The sequence below is a fragment of the Ostrinia nubilalis genome, chromosome 18, assembly GCF_963855985.1.
Source record: "Ostrinia nubilalis chromosome 18, ilOstNubi1.1, whole genome shotgun sequence".
Lineage (NCBI taxonomy): Eukaryota > Metazoa > Arthropoda > Insecta > Lepidoptera > Crambidae > Ostrinia > Ostrinia nubilalis.
Window position 1 is genome coordinate 1,419,569 of NC_087105.1, and position 20,594 is coordinate 1,440,162.

A 20,594-nucleotide genomic window follows, 5' to 3' on the forward strand; every position below is an offset into this window, starting at 1 on the left:
ACTGTCTGAAGCCTAAGTAACTGTATTTTCATTCAGAAGTAATAGCTAGAATTTGGCATTATTATAAAGAACTTGACAAATTATTGAAATACCTACCAAATTCCTCTTTTCCTAGGATCGTATTTTACGCCCGTATTCACAAACGATGCTTGCTTAAGTGAAGCAGCAAATCGAACGCACAGCGTTGAAAAGAGAGCTCTGTGATTGGTTCATGTGTCACCCAGTGCGTCCACGCGCATTGTGAGATTGTTAGTAATGTTTGTGAATACGGGCGATAATTAATATTCTAAGCTAAGCAATTGAGATAAAAATAATTCAATAGAGTCAGCAAGCTATCGTAATGAAGTAAAGTAAAAGTATACAAGCCCGAACATGTCTTTGGCTGTCCCCATCTCATTTGCGAGTAGGTACAAGTTGCGCGCGCGCAGCTGAATAGAATGATTGTGAACAAGCCCATGGCATGCAAATACCGGACACAATGCAGCTTTCATGTCGCCGGCAAAAAGATCGCTTTATCTCTTAAAAAGGTGTAGATTTTATTCGGTTTGCGAAAAGGCGACTGTTTCCCTTCAATGCGAATGCGACATGAATGCATGCATGCTAAAATCATGCAAATGCCAGCATGCATCATGGACTCATGGTCGTTTCCAAGGTTTCCTAGGAAATGAGCATACGAGTAAGTATCAAGCTCTTAAAAACAGTGTTGCGTTCATGAGCGCCACGAGTACATAACGCCTAAGTCCTGGATGGGTCACGGGATATGTACCTACTGTTCATACCCAATCACAATAACCTAATTAAAACATTAAAACAATGTTACTATTTACTTTCAAGTTGCAGCTTTATTCCTGAATCATTTACTGGACTCATTGCTTTTGGTACGAAAACCGGCGTAATATCCGAGAAGATTGTGATAATTTCAGGATAAAAGAAAAAGAAAAGATTGAATGATTGAAAGAAAAGATTAAAGATTGTATGCCTTTTATTATAATTTATTTCTTTAGTGTCGACACCGCCTTCCCCTTCATATTTGTTTCAAGTAACTGTCCTCACCATAGGTTGTCTGGAAGAGATCGCTTCATAGCGATAAGACCGCCTAATTGTACTTTGTGTGTTCCTTTTCTTCTGTTATGTTATTTGTTTGGTGTGCAATAAAGTGTATTTATTATTATTATTATAAAAGAGAGTCGAAAAAAGCCGAAAAATGTGGCTAATTTCTTAATTCCCTTTTGATAACGTTTAATATGGGTCGAATTCTTATCCGACGCAAGCCTTTAATTTGGCCGATATTAAGACGCAGCGTGGGAATGCGCCGGCGCACTGAAGTATGTAAATTGCCGCGATGGATGTCGCCGTGGCCGCCATATTTTACCGCGCGGTCCGCACCTGATTTACTGATGGTCGACTGAATTAGATAAATGTTTTGTTTTCTGACTGATATTATGGACGAGATTCCTGCCTGGAACTGTCGAGACTGTGAGGTTTTAATCTAAGTATCAAGGTTTCAAAGCACTGCGCGGCGTCGTGGGTCGACAGTATTTGGTATTAATTTGATACTGCGGTGGATGGATACGGATTCCCGGGGAACGATGTGAGATTTTCTGCATGAGATTTTTAGCAGCTTGAACTGTTTTTGGGAAACTGGACTAAGTGGAAACCTAATTGCCATTTAAAAAGGAGAATCTGCCACAAATCTTGACATTTTCAGGAAAAAGATAGTCTGGTTTTCCTTTACAGTATCTCCTAAAATTGTGTCACTTTGTCGCTTCAAAATAATTGAAAATGACCATTTTCTTTGTTTGTAGGAGGAACCCTACTTAAACATGTACCTAGTAAACTAACATTAGCAATAGAACTTTATTGATATAACCGGCCACTAATACTTCAAGGGCCAAAGAGAACAACCATTAACATGCAACGAACGATGAATGAGTTACAACAAGGTACAAGCGCAGCGCAACGCGGCTACTGCGCGCGGGTTTATTCTTCTACCCACATTGCGAAATTCACTACCTACCATCTTACCAAGGTACTTATTTTCTTCGGGTAAATGCTCTAAATAAGCATAATCTTGACCCTGGAGAAGGAAGGGTAGTATAGTTGACGAGGGCTCTCTTAAAAATGACAGTCGATAGAGCACTGGCATTTACTACCAAATAAAACGCTATTTTGTATTTTCATTATTTCTCGTCAGTCCGACAGGGGATCGTTGTACTTACTTAGAAGAAGGCGTTTGGGACCGAAGCATCAAAATTACTTCAATAAATAGAATCAACTCAACGAAGGGATCGTAAGTAAGTCATTGGTAGCATTCGTTAGCTTGGGCTAGTATTATATTATCTGTGGCTTGGGTGAATTTTAGCTTATTCTAGAGAGCTTTCAAAGGGTTCAGGTTCTATGATAGGTATTCGTGTTTTATCTAAAACGCAATTGATCAAGACTACAGCGTCCGGCCCTGATTGCATTTGGTTTAAGTAATACAGAAGTCTGAATACTGATGCCGAGTGGCAGCGCGGTAGCGACTGACGTGGTACTTTGTTGTACTGTCCACAAACTACTTGTAGGTTTATCGAATGAAACTAACTTGTTTAATTCAATAATTTTAGGACACAAATTCTCTTTAAAAAACCTTCAAATGAGGAATTTATGACGAACCAACATGCCTGTTGCCATTTAAAAAAATACTACTTACCCAAATCTGTGGGCGTCGTGTTTTTATGTAATCCACAGTGGGTACTGTGGGTCTACTGTGGAATCGCTTTTCATCAATCAGCTAGTGGGTAGGTAGGTGAGTAGTAACTATGTCAATTTATTGGTGATTTCTTCAACTACCCTATGGCTAGTGGTTTTCATTTGTTTAGGAGGTTGGAGAGGCTTAAGGGTATCCAGGTTGCCATTTGCGAAGAGGTCGACATGGTGAGTTTGTATTTTTTTCTTTGCTCTACACACTGCAGTAGGTGCTTGTAGATTATACGTATTCGCTGGAACTTACTTATTAATTCATTATTCTGCTATCCGTACTGCCGCAGGGTGCATGTAGGCTCCACAACAAAACATAAGTTACAAGTACAGCTCGACAATTAAAGCGTGCCTCCCGCAGCGCCGCCATCTTTGATTTGCAGCGCGCGCGCCGCTCAACCTTCAATCAGTTTTGGATATAAAACTCGTTTCTTGTTCTCATTAGTGTTTTAATTTTGAGCTAACTAATTTATTGCCGTGTTTTCAGTTTATATTGGTTTTGCGATCCTAAGTTAAAGGTAGGTATTCAAAATTAAATGTGGTAAATATAAGTAAAGCACCTTAAAAACAGTGTGAATAATATAACTTTGCTTGAAAGACAGTAAAACAAAACAAGTAAAGTAAAGAAGTATGGGAATGATATCATAAAGATTTCGATTTCAATCGCTCGAGAATTTATGTTTACAAAATGTTCTTCTTTGCAATTTGTGAAAAAAGTAACAAACATCCGATGGTAGAGGTCAGTCAGTATACCTACTCAGTACATAAGTACATAACTACTCGTAGAAGGTAGTAATTTCGTTTTCAAAAGCCTCTATTATTTGTTCATAACGACCACCCTTCTAGTTTGTTTTGGCGCGAACTCGCGCTACCATTTTCATCCGCCATTTTCCCTCTACTTTTTTTTTCATATGTTGATTAATCGATCATGTAGGTTGCATGTGACTTATCTAAAAATGCAAAGAGGTGGAATAATGACCTCTGCAGTACGATTTGCAGGACCGATAAGCGAACACCTGTTCTAAGTCTTGTTATTACGGGGGCCAATTAAAAACACATTAAACAATTAAAATGTAATTTTGGATGTCAAAATTGAATGTTTCTTGAAGTTGTCGGGGGAGGTTAATTTGCTACTCTTAATGGCGCTACATCCTCTAAATTTTCGAAATAATTCTTAAATACTGGAATTGGGTGCTTAAAAAAGTATGTATAATAATGAGTAATTGCATACCTCATACCTACAGTAAATGGGAAACTTGTAAATTTATTTATTTATACTTCAGCACACAAAGTAACAAATGCACTGTGGCGGACTTAATGCCGGATGGCATTCTCTGCCAGTAAATAGGAAATAAATAGGAGTAAATAGGAATTTAAAACTTTTTAAAGTGCCTGCCTGCCAAGTAACTTAATTCATGATAATTCCAGTTTCATGGCTTGTTTGTGGAAGTCCAAACTCGCTCTTTGCCGGTTTTTTCCACGTCCAAATATGGCATCTTAAATCCTTGTAAACCATGCAAGCTGTCGATTCGTCAAACTCTCCCATCAGTCTCGTACATACCTAACCATTATGAACGGTAGCATTTTACATACTCATAAAATTTGGACAAAAACTTTTAATAGCGGGGCGTGGCGCGCGCCTACTGGCCTGCGCCCGCGCTCGTAAACTCTTTCCATTTTTGAAATTATGACCGATCTAAAGCGGCCAGTAATGGTGGGTTGCTGATGTCGATAATATTATGTGCATCTTAACTATAAGTAAATGAAGCTGGACGAATGGAAACAGGAATTAGCAGTCAGCAATTGAGGTATGAGTAACTTTAGAGGTCCTTGATGATTTTTTAAAGATTGATCATCATCCTGAGAGAACAGATTTCTGTTCTGTGATCATTCTCACTTCACACAGCTTGCAAATTGCAATCATCATCACAAACACCTTGCGTATAAAATCGTTACTCCAATCACAGAATAATAATAAGTACTACCAATACATAAGTATAGAATCCAATAAAAGCTGTCAATATTTTTATTTTTGTGTCAGAAATAAGCTATAGTAATGCAGTGTTTTACTATTAAGCACAAACCGTCCTTTTAGGAACGTAAAATAAGTGAAGGGGATCTTTAATTAATAGAATTAAACCTCTCGATTTCTGAACAACCAGGATAGTAATTATGGCCGACGATTAAACCCTTCGTAATCACTATATTCGCCCTAATAATTGCAGCTGGCAACACTGCCTTTCGGGGAAGAACTTTTTTTATTGATAAGTATTGAAATAAGATGGACCAAATAAAAAGAGAGACCATAAGTAAACAGTCAAGTGGGCGTAGAGGCGTAATGTATCATATTCAGTGTGTACCTATTTATAGAACATAATTTAAAATACATTTTTAGATTTAGTCAGTCGGAACTTCGAACTTAGAAAATTGCATTCCACTCCCAGATGTGCTTGAAAACTCATACTAGAAGCTCAAGAAAGGTATTTTACGAAGTGCTCTTTTTATGATGAACGCACTTACGTTATCTGGTTTTCTCTACTAAGTACTTCCTACCTAGGTCATATTTACCATACTTATTCATACCTTGGATTTATACCCATGTCGCCCTATCTTGTTTCATCTCCATTGTTTTTACATTAGGATCTATATTTATAAAAGCGAAAGGTCACTGATTGACTGACTCACTCACTCATCACCAAATCCCAGAAACAACAAGTGCGAGGAGTCTCAAATTTTGCATTAGTAGGTGCTCACTAAGAACGGATTTTACGAAAGTCCACCCCATAATTCCAAGCTATTTTAATAGAGACTGCAGTGTGCAGGTGGCTTTTAACCCCTCTACAGCGAGTCAAAGCAAGGCATACCTGTCCCTGCATTCCTCATATCTTGCAAGCTACAATAAAGCTTAATGGCTTCCAATTCTTTCGTAATACGCATATCATTATGTGCAGCGTCTTGATAACTTCTGCCATGCGAGGTTTATGCTCAGAAGACGCGAGGTTTTGTTGTTGTGGCCAGCCGTTGTGTGATGAGTGAGACTTCTTCTTTTTTGTGTGGCGATAGCTCTGTAAGGTTTTTCACCAAAGTTTTTGTTGATTTTTACACACACTATAGTGACTATAGATGGAAAAAAGTTGTCATTCTTTCAGCCACTGCTGAACAATTCCCCCAATGATTTCTAGATTGGTAGCGGATTGCATCCAGCGTCTTCCTTACAACCTTTATGAGTTAATCTGTCCACCATGTGGGTGCGCTTATAAATTAAGGATTTTAATTTGCAAGAAAATCGTTTTTTAATATACATAATATGAAGACATGTTATAATAAACTTATGGATAACTAATGATCACGTTGAAATCACCACTAATGGTCCTAATTTATACTCCGGCTCACTAAAACTATTGTCACTCGAGTGCTAGCCCACGTTTTTAATTCCGCAGCGGCCATTATAGTGACGTACGCGCAGATTATCGTAACTCCTGCGCACCGCAGCGATGACTGGATCCTAATTTAGCGGGCTAGCTGGAGGTAGGCAGTCCATCATGCGTGGAGTGTCCAAGGTTTAGTTGGGTTTTTATCGTTAGCAGTCTAAATACATGCGGAGGCTTTAGAGCTTATAAAGAAAAAACAAACACAAAGAAAATTACTCAATGGATTTTCATGTTGTTCTCAAGTTTCAAGTAGAGCTGGACAGAGTTCATGCGGAAGGTGTTTTGTTAATTGGTTAGGGTTTTTTGTAAATTGAAAATTGGTTGAAGATGTCGAAAAATAGGATAGGAAGAAATTAATAATATTAAGGTAGTGTAAAATTAAAACCATATTATCTAAGTAGTTACCTATTACGCTCCGCTAGCTAGTGCAAAGTCAGCGCGGATCGCTACTTAGTTAATTTAAAAAAAGTAAAAACCAAGACACTTTGACCTGACCAAGTTTTTTCTACTATGGTAGAGCACGCAGTATTCTTGTAAAAAAGGATCGCGTAAATTTTAGGGTTAAATCATTGAGTCTTTTTGTAGTTTTTATAGGTACATTTTTTTTTGTGAATTTTCTATTAAAAACTCAAATGGTGACAAAACGTGAACATTTTTCTCTGATCTATTGTCAGAATGACAGTGCCACTGCCACAATAGTGTGTTTAAAATTGAATTAAATTTTTATATAATGACCACAATGAAAGTTCTAAATTCTTATTGTTTTAATCTTGCCCGAAATTGTTTCTTGTTTCCCACAAGTGTAGTCAGAAAGTTGAGCAATAGTCCACATGTTATAAATCGACAGGTTGTTCAGGATAAAGCGTCACCGAGTGTTAAAAGACAAGAAAGGTAAGGTAGTTACTAGTTATGCACTGTAAGGCCTAAATTATAAGGTAGAGCTATTGATAAGGTCTTGTTACTTAAGTATATCTAGGTCCCAAAAATTCAAAGTTATCCATGTGAATGTGTAGCGATCTTCACCCGATACTTATTACCTCAAGATTACCTCCCAACCGCCGAAACCGAACAATGCTGTTGTGATTTTTGTAAATGGCAACAGACTTAAGTAAAAGTGGTTCTAAGCTAGCCAGGCGGACTTGGAACAAGACCTACGAACCGAGAAAAAAATTGGCCTCCGGAATTCCAGACAGATTCGGATTCGAACCCATAACCTCTGAGCCTGAGACAAGTCCGAGAAAATATTTGGCTCCTGGGATTCGAACCTAATAACGTCTGGGGATTTGTCTCTGACAAGTGGTCACCCAAAGGGCGATAGAGCGGGCTATGCTCGGAGTTTCCCTGCGTGATCGAATAAGAAATGAGATTCGCAGGAGAACCAAAGTAACCGACATAGCTTACAGAATTGCTAAAATAAAGTGGCAGTGGGCGGGGCACATAGCTCGTAGAGACGATGGCCGTTGGGGCAGGAAAGTTCTCGAGTGGCGACCACGGGCTGGAAGACGTAGCGTGGGCAGGCCTCCTACTAAGTGGACCGACGATCTGGTGAAGGTCGCGGGAAGAGCCTGGATGCGGGCAGCGCAGGACAGTTCATTGTGGAAAACCTTGATGGAGGCCTTTGTCCAGCAGTGGACGTCATTTGGCTGAAACGAAGTGGTCTTACCACGGGGCCACAGCGTCAATTTTGTTTCAACCTTAAGTGATAACGTGTTCAGATGCCGCCAGTACTCCGACTGGAGCCTCGGCATAAGCCGGCTGGAGCAGGACTGGCGCGACGTGGTCTCGGAGGCCGAGCAGATCGTGGGCTACCCAACCTCCTTCCTCAACCTCCGGTGGCTGTTCAACGATGAGATTGCTAACACTGCTATTCACTTGAGGAAGCTTGTGAGTTTGTTATTTAACTCAAAACTAGTAGATTAAATATGTCAGTTTTTGTTAAAAATGTCCTGGCGTCGCGTTGTGGAGAGTAGACCACAGCGCGGCGAATCACGATGAAAAAGGCGGGCGTAGTGGATGGAGACCACGAGTTGCTTGCTAAGTCTAAGTACAGAATCTTGCTCAATGGACTGATGGCCTCAAGATAATAATAAGCCAGCAATCCTAGCGTAGCTTAGTGGCTGGAAAAAGTTTGCTCATTGGCGCTTCAAGTAGGCCGCCTGCTAGTATTTGCTGACGTATGATGATGAGAATACTTGACACTTGAATCTTACTTAAGGAAGTTTACCTGATATTTTTTTATAGGTGGGCACAAATCACCCTCTACTGAAATCGGCGAAGAACCTCCTCATCGGTTCCAAAAGCAATCTTCAGTCGGTGGGGCTGATCGTGCTACTCGTGTCAAAAGCTGCGAGCATCAATCCTCAGGTACCTAACACTACTATTAGATTTTAGAGTATCTTACTACAAAACAACAATGTGATGTTTGCGTATTTTTATCAGGACCCTGACGCAAAATACTAACGTACCTACTCCACTATTTAGATACTTCGTAAGCGACGTAAGCAAGCATGCTCTGTCTTATCTCATCATCATTTACCACCAAAGCATTATTTAAAGAGGTCAGATGCAGACTCATTTTCAAGAACAAGATATTCTACGAGTAGTACCTACATCTCCTCTCCTCTCCTCGTCTCCGTAATGATGGAGACGAATCCTGACCTGCTTGCTGAGTAATAATACTGAGACTTGGTCATTCTTGTTACTGGTCTTCAGAGTAACTAACATGATTCCAAACTCCCAGGACTTCACTCGGGATCAGTACGACTCCGGAGTGCTGCACTCTCAGAGGGCGGTGGCGGAGATCGTGGAGATGAAGCGGACGGGCCACATGATCCATAAGACCATGGTCAACCTGCAGGACAAGCAGAAACACGGGGACAAGTACAACGACCTGCTTTATGGGAACAAGATCGTGCTTTTAACTGGTATGTAACCTTGTGACGGTAATAATCCCGTTGTCCCCACCAGCGTAGACAGCGGGAATAAACCATAGCCACGACAGCCGAACGGTGAAGGGGTTGGACTGGCCGACTCGTCATCCGAGGAACAGCGGAGTTCGCTATCGCTCGACTATTGTGGTGAGCCCACTCGTGATGCAAGCATATTTAGCTTAGGACGAGGGGCTAACGGGACTATTAGTAATTTGTGCAGAAACAAATTATTAATACTAAAAAAATGTCTTAAGCGTGATTTTTTTATTCTTATTGGCAATTTATAACTTTTACAGGAGATTATCTTTTAGCAACATGCTTACAAAATCTTGGAGGACTTCGAAATAATGCGGTGACAGAACTTATCTCTACTGGCCTTCGGGACCTCGTTGAAGGAGACTTTTTTGGAGAACACGATCCCTTGAATAACCCTCTTCCAACGATGCCTAAAGGTAAAACATTGAATGTTCATGTTAAATTGTGCATTTTTTTGTTTCTTCATTGCTAAAGATGCATCGCTACTGTTGATGACGTGTCCCCATATGTTTCCAATGAGGGTCATGCATTAGTTTGGTACCTGGATACCTACCTTTGTTGCATGACCTCAGCTTCAAACTTTTGCATTTCAGGTAGCAACAATGACTCTGGCCGCTACGACTGGGAGACAGAAGATAACCTAAAGAAACTTGGATCCAACGATTTCTTAGGCCAGGGCAAAGATGAGTGGAAGCTGCGAACTATGCTGGCCTCTGGAAGCATACTCGGAAAAGGCTGCCAAGGAGCTATGAAACTGGCCAACCGTGGAGAACAGATGGAAAGAGATGCATACATCCTTGGAGGCCATTTGGCCCTGATCTGGCAGTTATATCTTGACGTAAAAGATTTTTTCACGCATCCGTATTCGTACTCTTTGGTTGGGGCTCCAGTTATGCTGGCCATGTGGGAGTATCCAACAGTTTACGGGTATCTTCTGGAACATAAATTAGAGGGCAAACCGATGGACTATAAACAGCTGTATTACGCCGTTCGAGGGACGAGGGCTATCGAGTATTTGTCGCTGTTCTTGGACGAAGAGTTGGAAGCCATATTGAGGTACAGCGATAGGTTCCCAGTGGACGACGCGAGACAAGCGCTGCAGAAGATGGCGACGACAATACACGCGGAGGCTTTGCAGTACATGGAGAAGTAATAAAGGGAGGTATTTATGAAATTATTTGTTTTCTTATTTGTTGTTGTATCGCACATAATCTTTAATCGTTCGATTCAAAGAGGTTCCTACTAAAACTTCGTTTTCGTTATAAGTAACTTTAAATTATACTTGCTACCGTCGAGTGTGGTCATTGCGAATGAATTTCCTCACTTTAAAATAAAAGCATACTTAATATTAAAATGCATGGATTGTAGATTCGACCTCCGTGATGGGGCAAAATATGGCGCGCATTTCCGCGCGGGAAATGAACGCGGGTGCAGCTGTCAAAGTGTCAACGCGTTCAGAAATTGGGTCGATGCGTATCAGCGTTCATTGATGATATAAATTAATTAAATTTAAAATAATTTCGCAACGACACAATCCTGTGTGATGGAAAAATGCACTTTAAAATGTATGCTTTGGGTCTAGAATTGGGAGCATTTAAATTCCTACTTAGTCCCGATTTAATTAATTTTGTGATGATAATTAACATGCAATATTCAGAGAACGTTTACTTTCTTACTTTTAAATACATTCTGATGCCTAAGATAACAGTAAATTAATGAATACTCATCAATTAACAAAAAAATAAAAGTCGCTTATAAACGATTAAAAAAACTTTATTCTTATTATCACATAACATAGTTAAAATGTATATTTACTAAAAACAATATTAAACGATTCCTTTCAGAGGTATCTAAATCATTTTTAACTGGGCACCTTCTAGGTGCCTGCCGTCTGTAACAATTCTAATACGAATAAATGCTCTATTTAACACACATTACATAACCATTACTTTAGAAGTTTAGACGATTTGCGAGTCTGTACTAGGCGAATATTCGCGCGTTTGATAGTTTGCGATTTAATATTACGCGGACTTATACAAAACTAGATCACATTCGAGCTGTTACCATAATGTACTAGCTAACGCTTATTTCGCGACACTGTGTGAATTCGTACATACTTATTTATTTATACAGTATTTATCACTATTTAACAGAGGTCATGTGATGTTTGTACCTTATGCCATTACTACTTAAGCAACAGATTGTTCTATATACTGTGGTGTTTTTCGAGTTGACACTATTTTTTGGGACATCCTGTATATTTTTTATTGCGAAATAGGACTCATTGACACTACAAATAATTGCCAGTTTAGCTAGATGTGCTGTCGTCCTGTATAAATAGTTGTTTGATCTAGCTATGAGAGTGGACATTTACCAGGCTAGAAACCCCACTTGTAGTGGTTACTCAATAATATATTTATAACATAATTAAAATAATGTAGTATGCAACTTAATAATACTGTAAAATCAATTATTAGGAACCGGAATTTTCGATTTTAAATTATAAAAAGCCAGTTTATAAAATGTATGAAGTCCTTCACAAATGATGAACAAAAATGGATTTACAAATAACTTAAAAGTATCTAAGTGTACTGCTTATTATAGTTTCTACTACAACGTCTTTATTAACCTCTTAATTGTATCAATAACTTCACTGTCACCGAACATTTCTATGTAACTGGCAGCTTTATTTGCATTCTCTAGATACAACAATTTAGTCCGTTCAACTGCATCAGTTTTTAAAATATCAAACTTTAATTCTTCTAAATCTATGCTAGTAATATTTCGTTTACCTTTTGCTATTGTTGTGTACAGATTGGGGTTGTCATTTAGAGCGAATAAGACTGGAGCACTTACTAAGGAATATGATTTATTGCTTTCCGATGTCAGCTTTTGCAATTCACTGGCCGCTTGCCACGCTAAACACAAATGAGAGCCGAAAAGATAAGCTTTTTCTTGCTCGTCCAAGGTCTGGCCGGCCAGTAACACAGTACCTTGACACCCTCGGCCGAAGAGTGACCCTCCATTGTACATAGTCCGTAACGTCCACTCTCTTATTGGAGAGCCGAGAGTTCTTGTAACATCTAATGGCAAAGTATCACTACATATTTGGAAGTCATCCATTTCACTCCTTATAGGCTTGCCAGGTAGTGGCATATTTTGAGAATCTCTATCGCCGAAGAACTCTCCTTCACTTATGTCCCGTAATGCTGTCGATATTAAATACGAGAGGTCTTGATTTTTTAGTCTTGCCAACATCCCATTGGCAGTTACAAGCAAGTAGTCACCGATTAGTATTGCTATTTTATTAGCGAACATGGTTGTGTCGATATTCTTGTCTCTGTCTTCAATGGGTACGTTTAGAAGGCCTCGATGAATGTAGTGGCCTGTGCGTATCATTTCTGTCAGTTCAGCCAGTATTCTTTGGTTCTCTGAGATGGAGTCTTGTTGTAATGTTGAGTAGCCAGGGTTGACGGCTTTGGATAGCAGGAGGATGACGAGTCCCCACGGTTGGAGGTTGTTGTGCTCATTGTATAGGACCGTCTTCGCTGTCTTTATGATTGGATGGTCGGTGTCCACCTAGAAACAAGTATGATTTAATTTTAATGAGGAAAATGAGTTAGTTGCAAAGTCATTTTGTACTCAATTCATCATTCAAAAGTATTTGAATAATGCATTGTGTTTACATGACAATACAAATGACTAATTTGAAATTAAAATTCATAAGAATATTAATTTCAAGTACAATACAAAATGAATTATTTGTAAGGTCACAACGAGTACATCAAGGTTACTAGCGAACATACTTGTTACACAAAAAAGATTCTTATAAATAACTTGAAAAAATCGAACTGCCTAGAAGGGAACTGAACCCACGACCTTCCACTTGCCAGGCTTCTCTTCCAACTGAGCTACTTAGACACTGGATGAACCCGTTCATTTCTTAATTAAAAACAGTCTATAAAATTTGTGACTCCTTAAATACGTAAAATCTGAAGTAGGTAATTACCTACTTAGTATCTGGTGTTTAATATTGTGGAATAATTTAGCAAACAAGTGAATGTCTAAATCAAAGGCCGTTCTTATTATTAAAAAAAAAACTTAACACTCAACAAGTGGATGTTAGTTTTCGTACAAGAATTTCTATGTTGCAAAATCGACTTGTGCTATGACGTAAATATTTTTTGTTGAATCAGGAAATAACCTTTGCATGGTCAGTGGTCAAATTATCACATGGAATGTTACATAACACGTTTGCATCACGAATATGAACAAAATAACAATAAAACAAGCTGTATGAAGTTGGAAATGAGATCAAAAACGCTTCCTAAAGAACATTAAAGACTAAAATCAAGAGTATTGAACCAAAACATAACTCACAACTTTCCGTAAGTGCATCGCTAAATTGGCGAATTCATCGCTCAACAGCCATCGCAGGTTCATAAAAGAGGTCGGGTATCCCACTATCTTCTCTGCTTGCCTTATAACTTTGCTCCACTGAGCTAGGGGAGGCCGAAATACGAAATCTTCTTGGGTTAGGTTTGTCATGGTATGTTCCAAGCGAATTTGCGGCGATACCAGCGCTGTACGCCTCAAATAGCGCATTAGTGTGTAAGACATGATGGCAATTGATATAATAAACTAAATTCAAGACACTACTGTATTCAAAACTACAAGGAAAATTGTAAAATTGATAAACACATCGCGAAGTTACACACTTTGCTCGTGGTGGTTATGTCACATTGTTTTGACGTATCTTGGCTACGTTCGGAAACTGGTGGCGGTCTACACGCCTGACTTGCTACTAAAAATAAACTGTGACTTATTATTTTATCAAACAGCAGATATTATTCAAATAAATATATTAACATTAACTTCTTCGTACATAATTTAATTACATTACATTTCAAATAATAAATACTGTTGCGGCGAGCAGTTAATAATAATTTGGAATGGAAAGATTCTGAACGAATTCCATCGAAGCGCGCGCTCGATTCGATTTGAATTTCTTTTCGAATACTTTTAAAAGTAAGCAGGTAGCTCAAAATAAAACGCGAAGCTTTTTGTATGTACCTCCATTTGTTGGAGTAGTGAAGTAAGTACCTAGTAAGTTAGTATACCAGAATCCCTTTTCAGTTTTGGTAATAGAAAAATTAAATAGTGTGAAGTAAAGTTATTTCTTTGGTGGTTATTTAGTGGGTGATAATACGAGTAATTTCTGAAAGTGTTTTATTCGTGATTCACTGAAGAATGAGGGCTATCGTTTTAGCGCTCACCAGTTAGCGCCACTGTAGAGTAAGGTCCTGTCACGCTTGCTAGTAGCGAAGACAGTGGCGCCACCTTGTCAGCGCTAAAGTGGTATGAGGACTATCGCATTTGCACTCATCAAGATGGCGCCACTGTAGAGTAAGGTCCTGTCAATCGCCAGGGGTGCCAACTGTTAAGTATAAAAACGATAGCCCTCATAATGTAATTTTTTTTTGAGACATCCAGCAGTCGCCAATACATCAGACATTTCTGATGCAGATTCGCATTTTTTAATAACTTGGATTATGAGATCCCACTGAGTTTAGATTCATGTGAATAAAAAATGTGGGACGTCTACCCACAAGGTGGACTGACGACCTCATGAAGGAGGAAGGCGCTGAATACAGGCCACTACCAACCTTACTTACGTAATAAATAAGATTCTGCAGTCGTTTTTTAAAGTTGTATACACAGTTGTACAATAATAGTAGATTTTGTAATTGACAATCACAAAATCTGTATTCTATCCAGTCTCCTTGAAAATTATGACAGACGAATAGTGGCACTTATGATACATACTTACATATCCACAGAGGTGACTTGTAGGCATTATTGTACGATGGTCGTAGGTTGTAGTAGAGGGTATTCGATTCTAGGTGGCAGGCGATAATAATATTTAAATTTTCGAATATGATTTGAAAGAAAGAAGAAAGAAAGAAAGAAAAAATATTTATTTGGTTAATAAACCGTGGATTTTAGGAATCTTAATTTGTTAAAATCTCTACTTTTTGTACGTAACTTAGCGAAGGAACATAGGTCAGCCTTGGGTCTTCATTGTTCTCTCGAAAAAGGACATTATTTTTTAGTGTTGTAAGTAGTAGGTACCTACTTACCTATCTATTTGAGATAGGTATTGTAGTACTTACTTACCTACCTATAATTAGATTTATTTGAAAACCATTCCCCAATCGCAGGTGTTGTTATAAAATACTTACGTTAAGTAGGCGGTACCTACCTACTGCATCATTACGTCTCTATAGGTTCTTTGAAAATACAAAACAAACAAGGATTTTTGAGCATCTGTTGTAAATGGATTTTTTTAACTATATCGTTGTATGAGCTGACATGTTTTTTCATTTTTTGACGTAATGAAACGCAAGATAAATATATCTCAAGTGTTACTAGGCCTTACAGCACCAACTGTTTATTACCTACGCCCGTCTATGCGATTATTAAAACTGTTTTTTCATCACAGCTGAGCCAGTAAATAACTCGTCTGGACTTCACCAAAGGTGCATAATTATGCCTATTACAGATGCGATCTCCCCTTAACGCAACTTCTAAATACAACTTGCCGTCCGGCCAATCACGTGTTTGCGCGCCATAATTCAAAAATGGAAGGGTCAGGCCCCTGGCGAAGTCGGTGGCTCGACCATAGCAATTAAAAATAAAGCAACATGTAATTTGTTGCAGTTTATGTGGGCCTCGGACGCGGCAAAAAGGCCAAAACGCCACCGACATTTCCATTTTGATCGGCGTATTTCTGATTGAGTGAGGTCTGATGCAGGTGAAAGATAAATTCGGCACAAACGAGTTATCGATCTCCGGTATTTTCGGTAAATACAAGCCGGCTAAATTAGCGGGACGTTGCGAAATGAAGAATTCAAAATGGCTGCTCATGCGCTCAAAATAAAGAATCAGATGGGAGACGGGCAAGTTTGAAGTTATCTTGGTATTTACTAAACATATTTAAAAAAATTATACGTTGCTTTGTAAGAAAATTTGGTGTTTTAGGGGTCTAGAATTGCATTGGTATTCTGGCTTGCAGATCTTAAATTGTAAATTATGGACATAGGATTTTTTTCGTTCGTTCGTCGTTAAAAAAGTAACTTATTCAAAAAATTAATAACTACCTACATAGTATGTCTTATTTTGAAATCGCTAAATATTTTAATTAATTGAATCTGATACACCCTGTATAGCCTGACCAGGAACATAAAAACCCTGGTATAGAGACGCGTCAATTGCATTTGATAGTGCAACACTGAGTACAGTCGTACCTGTGTTAAATTAATAGGCTAACCTTGTGTGTCAGGATTCAGGATTACGGGCTAATTTGATATTTTTATAAATTAACGAAAAAATATATTATAGGTAACCTGGTTTAAATAAATGAAATGAAACCATCAATCGAGCTAGTAGGATTTATTTTATTATTCACCAATAATCAAATTCAGAACTTGAATATTCAACTGCAATGTCTGCACATGAACGCTTCAAACTCGGTACTTCTTTCCCAATTCCATAAAGTTCAACACTTAGAAAGTGACATTTTTTTTTTAAATAGGTAGTTGAAACAAACCACAGCTAATTTTCATAGTGGACTGTACTATACGATAAACATGTCTGTCAATTTGACAACCTTTGTCGGAAACATTAATGAATGAAAATATTGTCCGAACCCTTAGTATTTCTCTTCGACAAATACTTTAACACATTGTGAACCACTTGTCTTTCACGACTATAAAAAGATTTTAGCAATTTAATTCACAAAATCAATTGCGCACATTTAAAATAAAGTTTGTTTACACTTTGACAGCAATAGACTGACATGCAAGGTGACATGTCAATGAAGTTTTCAGTTACTGTTGCCATTAAAAGAAATTAGTACCATTAGTTTTCCGCAACATGGCGAGGGTTTTTATGTTCCTGGTCGGGCTATACCTATCAATAGCAACATCCAATTTATTTATGCTTTGATTTTATTATCCTTTGCTTCCAGTCTTTAAATTCTAAAGAGACCTGTCAAATGTGTGTAAAATGTCCAAGGATATTTATTAATTTATTAAATTGCAAATCTATTAACTTTTTTACTTCGTTTGTGTTTGTGTCTATTTGTAATTGACTTTCGACTTCGTTAAGTCAGTGTCAACTTTAAGATAGATATATCTTACTTAATCCTACCTACTTCTCTAGGTCAGAATGACCCCGGCCCATGATCCTGGTTACAAGCCTTTTACCGATTAAATTGAAAAAACCTAATACGTACAAAGTGTACCTCACGTGGGATCACAATTCAGGCTGGCCCTTAACCTTCGTACGCATGATGGGAACAACAGCCGTACAGCACGAACGTTAAGTATCATAATCATACCCATACAAGCTTTCCTATTTCTCTACAGGGTTTCGTAGAATTCATTTTCCTTGGAAAAGTTGTTGAAGTGATGGCTGTTTATGAGTTTTTAGAGTTTAGGAGCCAGACAGACGTGCGAAGTGATCATGAATCGGGACTACCTATTCGAGATTCGATCACATAAAATTAACTCGTAAACTTTACCTATTAATTATGACACCTACTTACCTACTGACCCATTTATTGTCCCGAAGCAGTGGTGGGGTTTAAGTAATACTGGTACGTGTAAAAGCGCTTTTAAAAGTCCAGGCATTTGCAGAAAACTAGTTTGATCCTCTAAATGACCATGACTGCATGTAATTCGAGGAACACTTTATCTTGATCCTCATCGACCTCTAGACTTCACAAGCAAATGTAGCTTAATCGGAGGGGTTAACAGGAATATTAGTAATTTGTTAACAACAAATTGGTAACCTTAAAGGCGTTTTTATCTGTAGATAAGGTATTCCGTGCTGCGGGCCCAGTGTTTTATCTCCGGCATCTCGGTGCATCTCGCGCGCATCCGAGAGTGGGGGGCAATTACACTAATTGCTGCTTTGATTTCACAATAATTCACTAATGTACTGTGGGGCACGCCCCGCGCTAAATGTATGGTAATTTTGCGGGGTTATTTTGAAGATGAGGACTTTTGTGAGCTTATGGGGTCAGAAGTTGAGGTGATAGAGTAGTGGTTAAAACGTTACTTATCTTTACGCTCTCGTGTGCGTTAGATTACTAGCACAAAAAATATCCTTGGATATTTTACACTGCGTCTCTAGTCCCAAACTAAGCAAAGCTTGGTTTTTTTGTACTATGGGTAGTTACTAGACAACAGATGTAAACATTCTTAAACACTTTTTCTTTTCTAAACAAAAATGTGTATTTAATACGTTAGTATACAACACTAACTAAGGACCACATATTGCAGATGGAGACTGATGCTGAGAAGAAGTAGGAAGAAACTCATGATGAATGAGTTTAATATACAGTGTGAGTCACGTTAAAGTGTACATATGAAAATAGATGAAACTAGACCTATTTTTATCGACAAAAAAGAGGTCAAACATTTTTTGAGATTTTTTTTAAAATTTTTTATAGATTTTTTTTTCTTCCAATTACTTATTGTAAAGAAAACGTAATAACTTTTAAACTAAGCGGTATATCCTGATAAAATAAAAACAATAATAATGCTAAATAACAGGCGATACTAAAAAAATACATAAAATACACAAAAAAGGCCAACAAATAATAAAAAATGATACTTTTTGAAAAAAATCTGCCTTAAAATTCGTGTTTTTTTGGTTAATTGATAAATTTCTCCAAAAAATGCCCCTATAACAGGTGGTTTTTATTACTTTGTATTATTCTCTATCGTATTGTCTTTGTAAAACCAAAAATCGCATGTCTCTATCCCTATCACAACATTTGCTATGATCGAAGATTTTTTTCAAAAAGTATCATTTTTTATTATTTGTTGGCCTTTTTATGTATTTTATGTATTTTTTTAGTATTGCCTGTTATTTAGCATTATTACTGTTTTTATTTTATCAGGATATACCGCTTAGTTTAAAAGTTATTACGTTTTCTTTACAATAAGTAATTAGTAGAAAAAAAAATCTATAAAAAATCTCAAAAAATTTTTGACCTCTTTTTTGTCGATAAAAATAGGTCTAGTTTCATCTATTTTCATATGTACACTTTAACGTGACTCACACTTGACTGTAGTATACACTATAGTAGTAGCATAATGAGTTTTTTCCTACTTCTTCTCAGCATCAGTCACCATCTGCAATATTTTGTCCTGAAGAGATGGTATAGCAAGTTGCTATTTGAATTTGAATTGCCAAACCGTTATGTACAGGGTGTTGTTACATATCGTTACACCAATATTATAGATCCTTAGTGGAAGTAGCTAAGGGTTAGGAGAGAGGAGAAACTCGTTAATATTCTGTCAAAAGTGATGACGAATTCTAATTATTGTATGCAAATAAATCTCTACATAACGATTCCTCTTATCAGTCTATGTTACTTTTGTCCGCAAACATTAACAGGGAGTTGGTAAAGGTAAATTATTTCTTATATTACTGTTCAAAAGGGTTTATTTTACACTACTTTATATGATTTTAACCTTTCCACTCCTATGGGACAATGCAATTTCAGGAAAGTCCTCTAGTCACTACGGCACATTCGGATACTTTTGAAATAATTGATGCGAACATTACAAATACATATTATATTAGTCTTATACAGGGTATCCCATAAAGTAGTGTCAAGCTGAAGCTTAAAGGTAGAGCATGACTAGGACTAGGGCTGTAGGGTCTTACTAGGTAATTGACCTGTTTTCATTAATTGGGTAAAGATTCTTCCCCAGGGTTAAATCGGGTGTAGAGCAAGGTGGTGATTGAAAACCACAGTCAGAAACCTGTCTATGGCTTTGGCTTTGTTTATTCAAGTTCTTTTGTTTAATTACAGAGATCTAGGTATGTTTATTTAATAAAAAAAAAAAAAAAAAATTAAGATATTGCTGTAGATTTCGTGTGCAAAATATTTTTGCCATCAGTCGTTTATTCCAATAGAAGTTGCCATCTTTGAAACTCAATTTAGGTAAATGTGGTGATAATTTAAGCACGTTATAAAGCATAAGTTCTTAGTGTAAATTCCACTAATAACCTGACAATATTCAACACCATCAACCTATTGACCCTCCCTTTCTGCCACTGAGAAATTGGGGCTTTACGCTAATTTGAATAAAAATGAACGAAAAACTCAATATTATAATTTGAGGTTATGTTTGTAAACGTTTCACGGCCCGTTAAAAAATTAAGCCGCTGTCTATGGTCACCAAAAGGCTCGCTTATAAATATGCATAGAGTAATTTTTGAAAAGGGAGAGGCTTTAATAAGAGAGGTGCGCTCCTCCGGCCGCGGTGGTAAATTGCTTCTTCGGTTATTATTCTCTCCATCGCCAATCCTATTCATTTAAAACCAATTATGTTTTATTATTGAGCGAGGAGGTGAGGTGCGTTAGAGAGGGATAGAG

General features: G+C 37.8%; 2 protein-coding genes across 2 annotated transcripts; one reads left to right on the top strand and one right to left on the bottom strand.

The window, feature by feature from the left end:
• Nucleotides 1-6,849: 6,849 nt before the first annotated feature.
• LOC135080342 (all trans-polyprenyl-diphosphate synthase PDSS2-like) lies at nt 6,850-10,310 on the top strand. Its single transcript, XM_063974995.1, has 6 exons — nt 6,850-7,061; nt 7,886-8,054; nt 8,412-8,534; nt 8,911-9,094; nt 9,397-9,552; nt 9,730-10,310. Exons 1-6 carry the CDS (start codon nt 6,901-6,903, stop codon nt 10,287-10,289), a joined length of 1,353 nt encoding a protein of 450 aa, XP_063831065.1. The 5' UTR covers nt 6,850-6,900; the 3' UTR covers nt 10,290-10,310.
• A 578-nt stretch (nt 10,311-10,888) lies between these two features.
• On the bottom strand, nt 10,889-13,879 carry LOC135080344 (all trans-polyprenyl-diphosphate synthase PDSS2-like). Its single transcript, XM_063974996.1, has 2 exons — nt 13,517-13,879; nt 10,889-12,715 (listed from the first exon to the last, which is right to left on the bottom strand). The coding sequence occupies exons 1-2, from the start codon at nt 13,754-13,756 to the stop codon at nt 11,747-11,749; spliced, it is 1,209 nt and encodes a 402-aa protein (XP_063831066.1). The 5' UTR covers nt 13,757-13,879; the 3' UTR covers nt 10,889-11,746.
• Between the last annotated feature and the right edge of the window lie 6,715 nt (nt 13,880-20,594).

Bases quoted from the DNA above. Each gene is read 5' to 3' on its own strand.
- LOC135080342 (XM_063974995.1), top strand. From the start codon at position 6,901: ATGACCACAATGAAAGTTCTAAATTCTTATTGTTTTAATCTTGCCCGA. The intron at 8,535-8,910 runs GTACCTAACACT...CCAAACTCCCAG, and splicing joins CTGCGAGCATCAATCCTCAG to GACTTCACTCGGGATCAGTA. The intron at 9,553-9,729 runs GTAAAACATTGA...TTTGCATTTCAG, and splicing joins TCTTCCAACGATGCCTAAAG to GTAGCAACAATGACTCTGGC.
- LOC135080344 (XM_063974996.1), bottom strand. From the start codon at position 13,756: ATGTCTTACACACTAATGCGCTATTTGAGGCGTACAGCGCTGGTATCG. The intron at 12,716-13,516 runs GTGAGTTATGTT...ACTTGTTTCTAG, and splicing joins CGATGCACTTACGGAAAGTT to GTGGACACCGACCATCCAAT.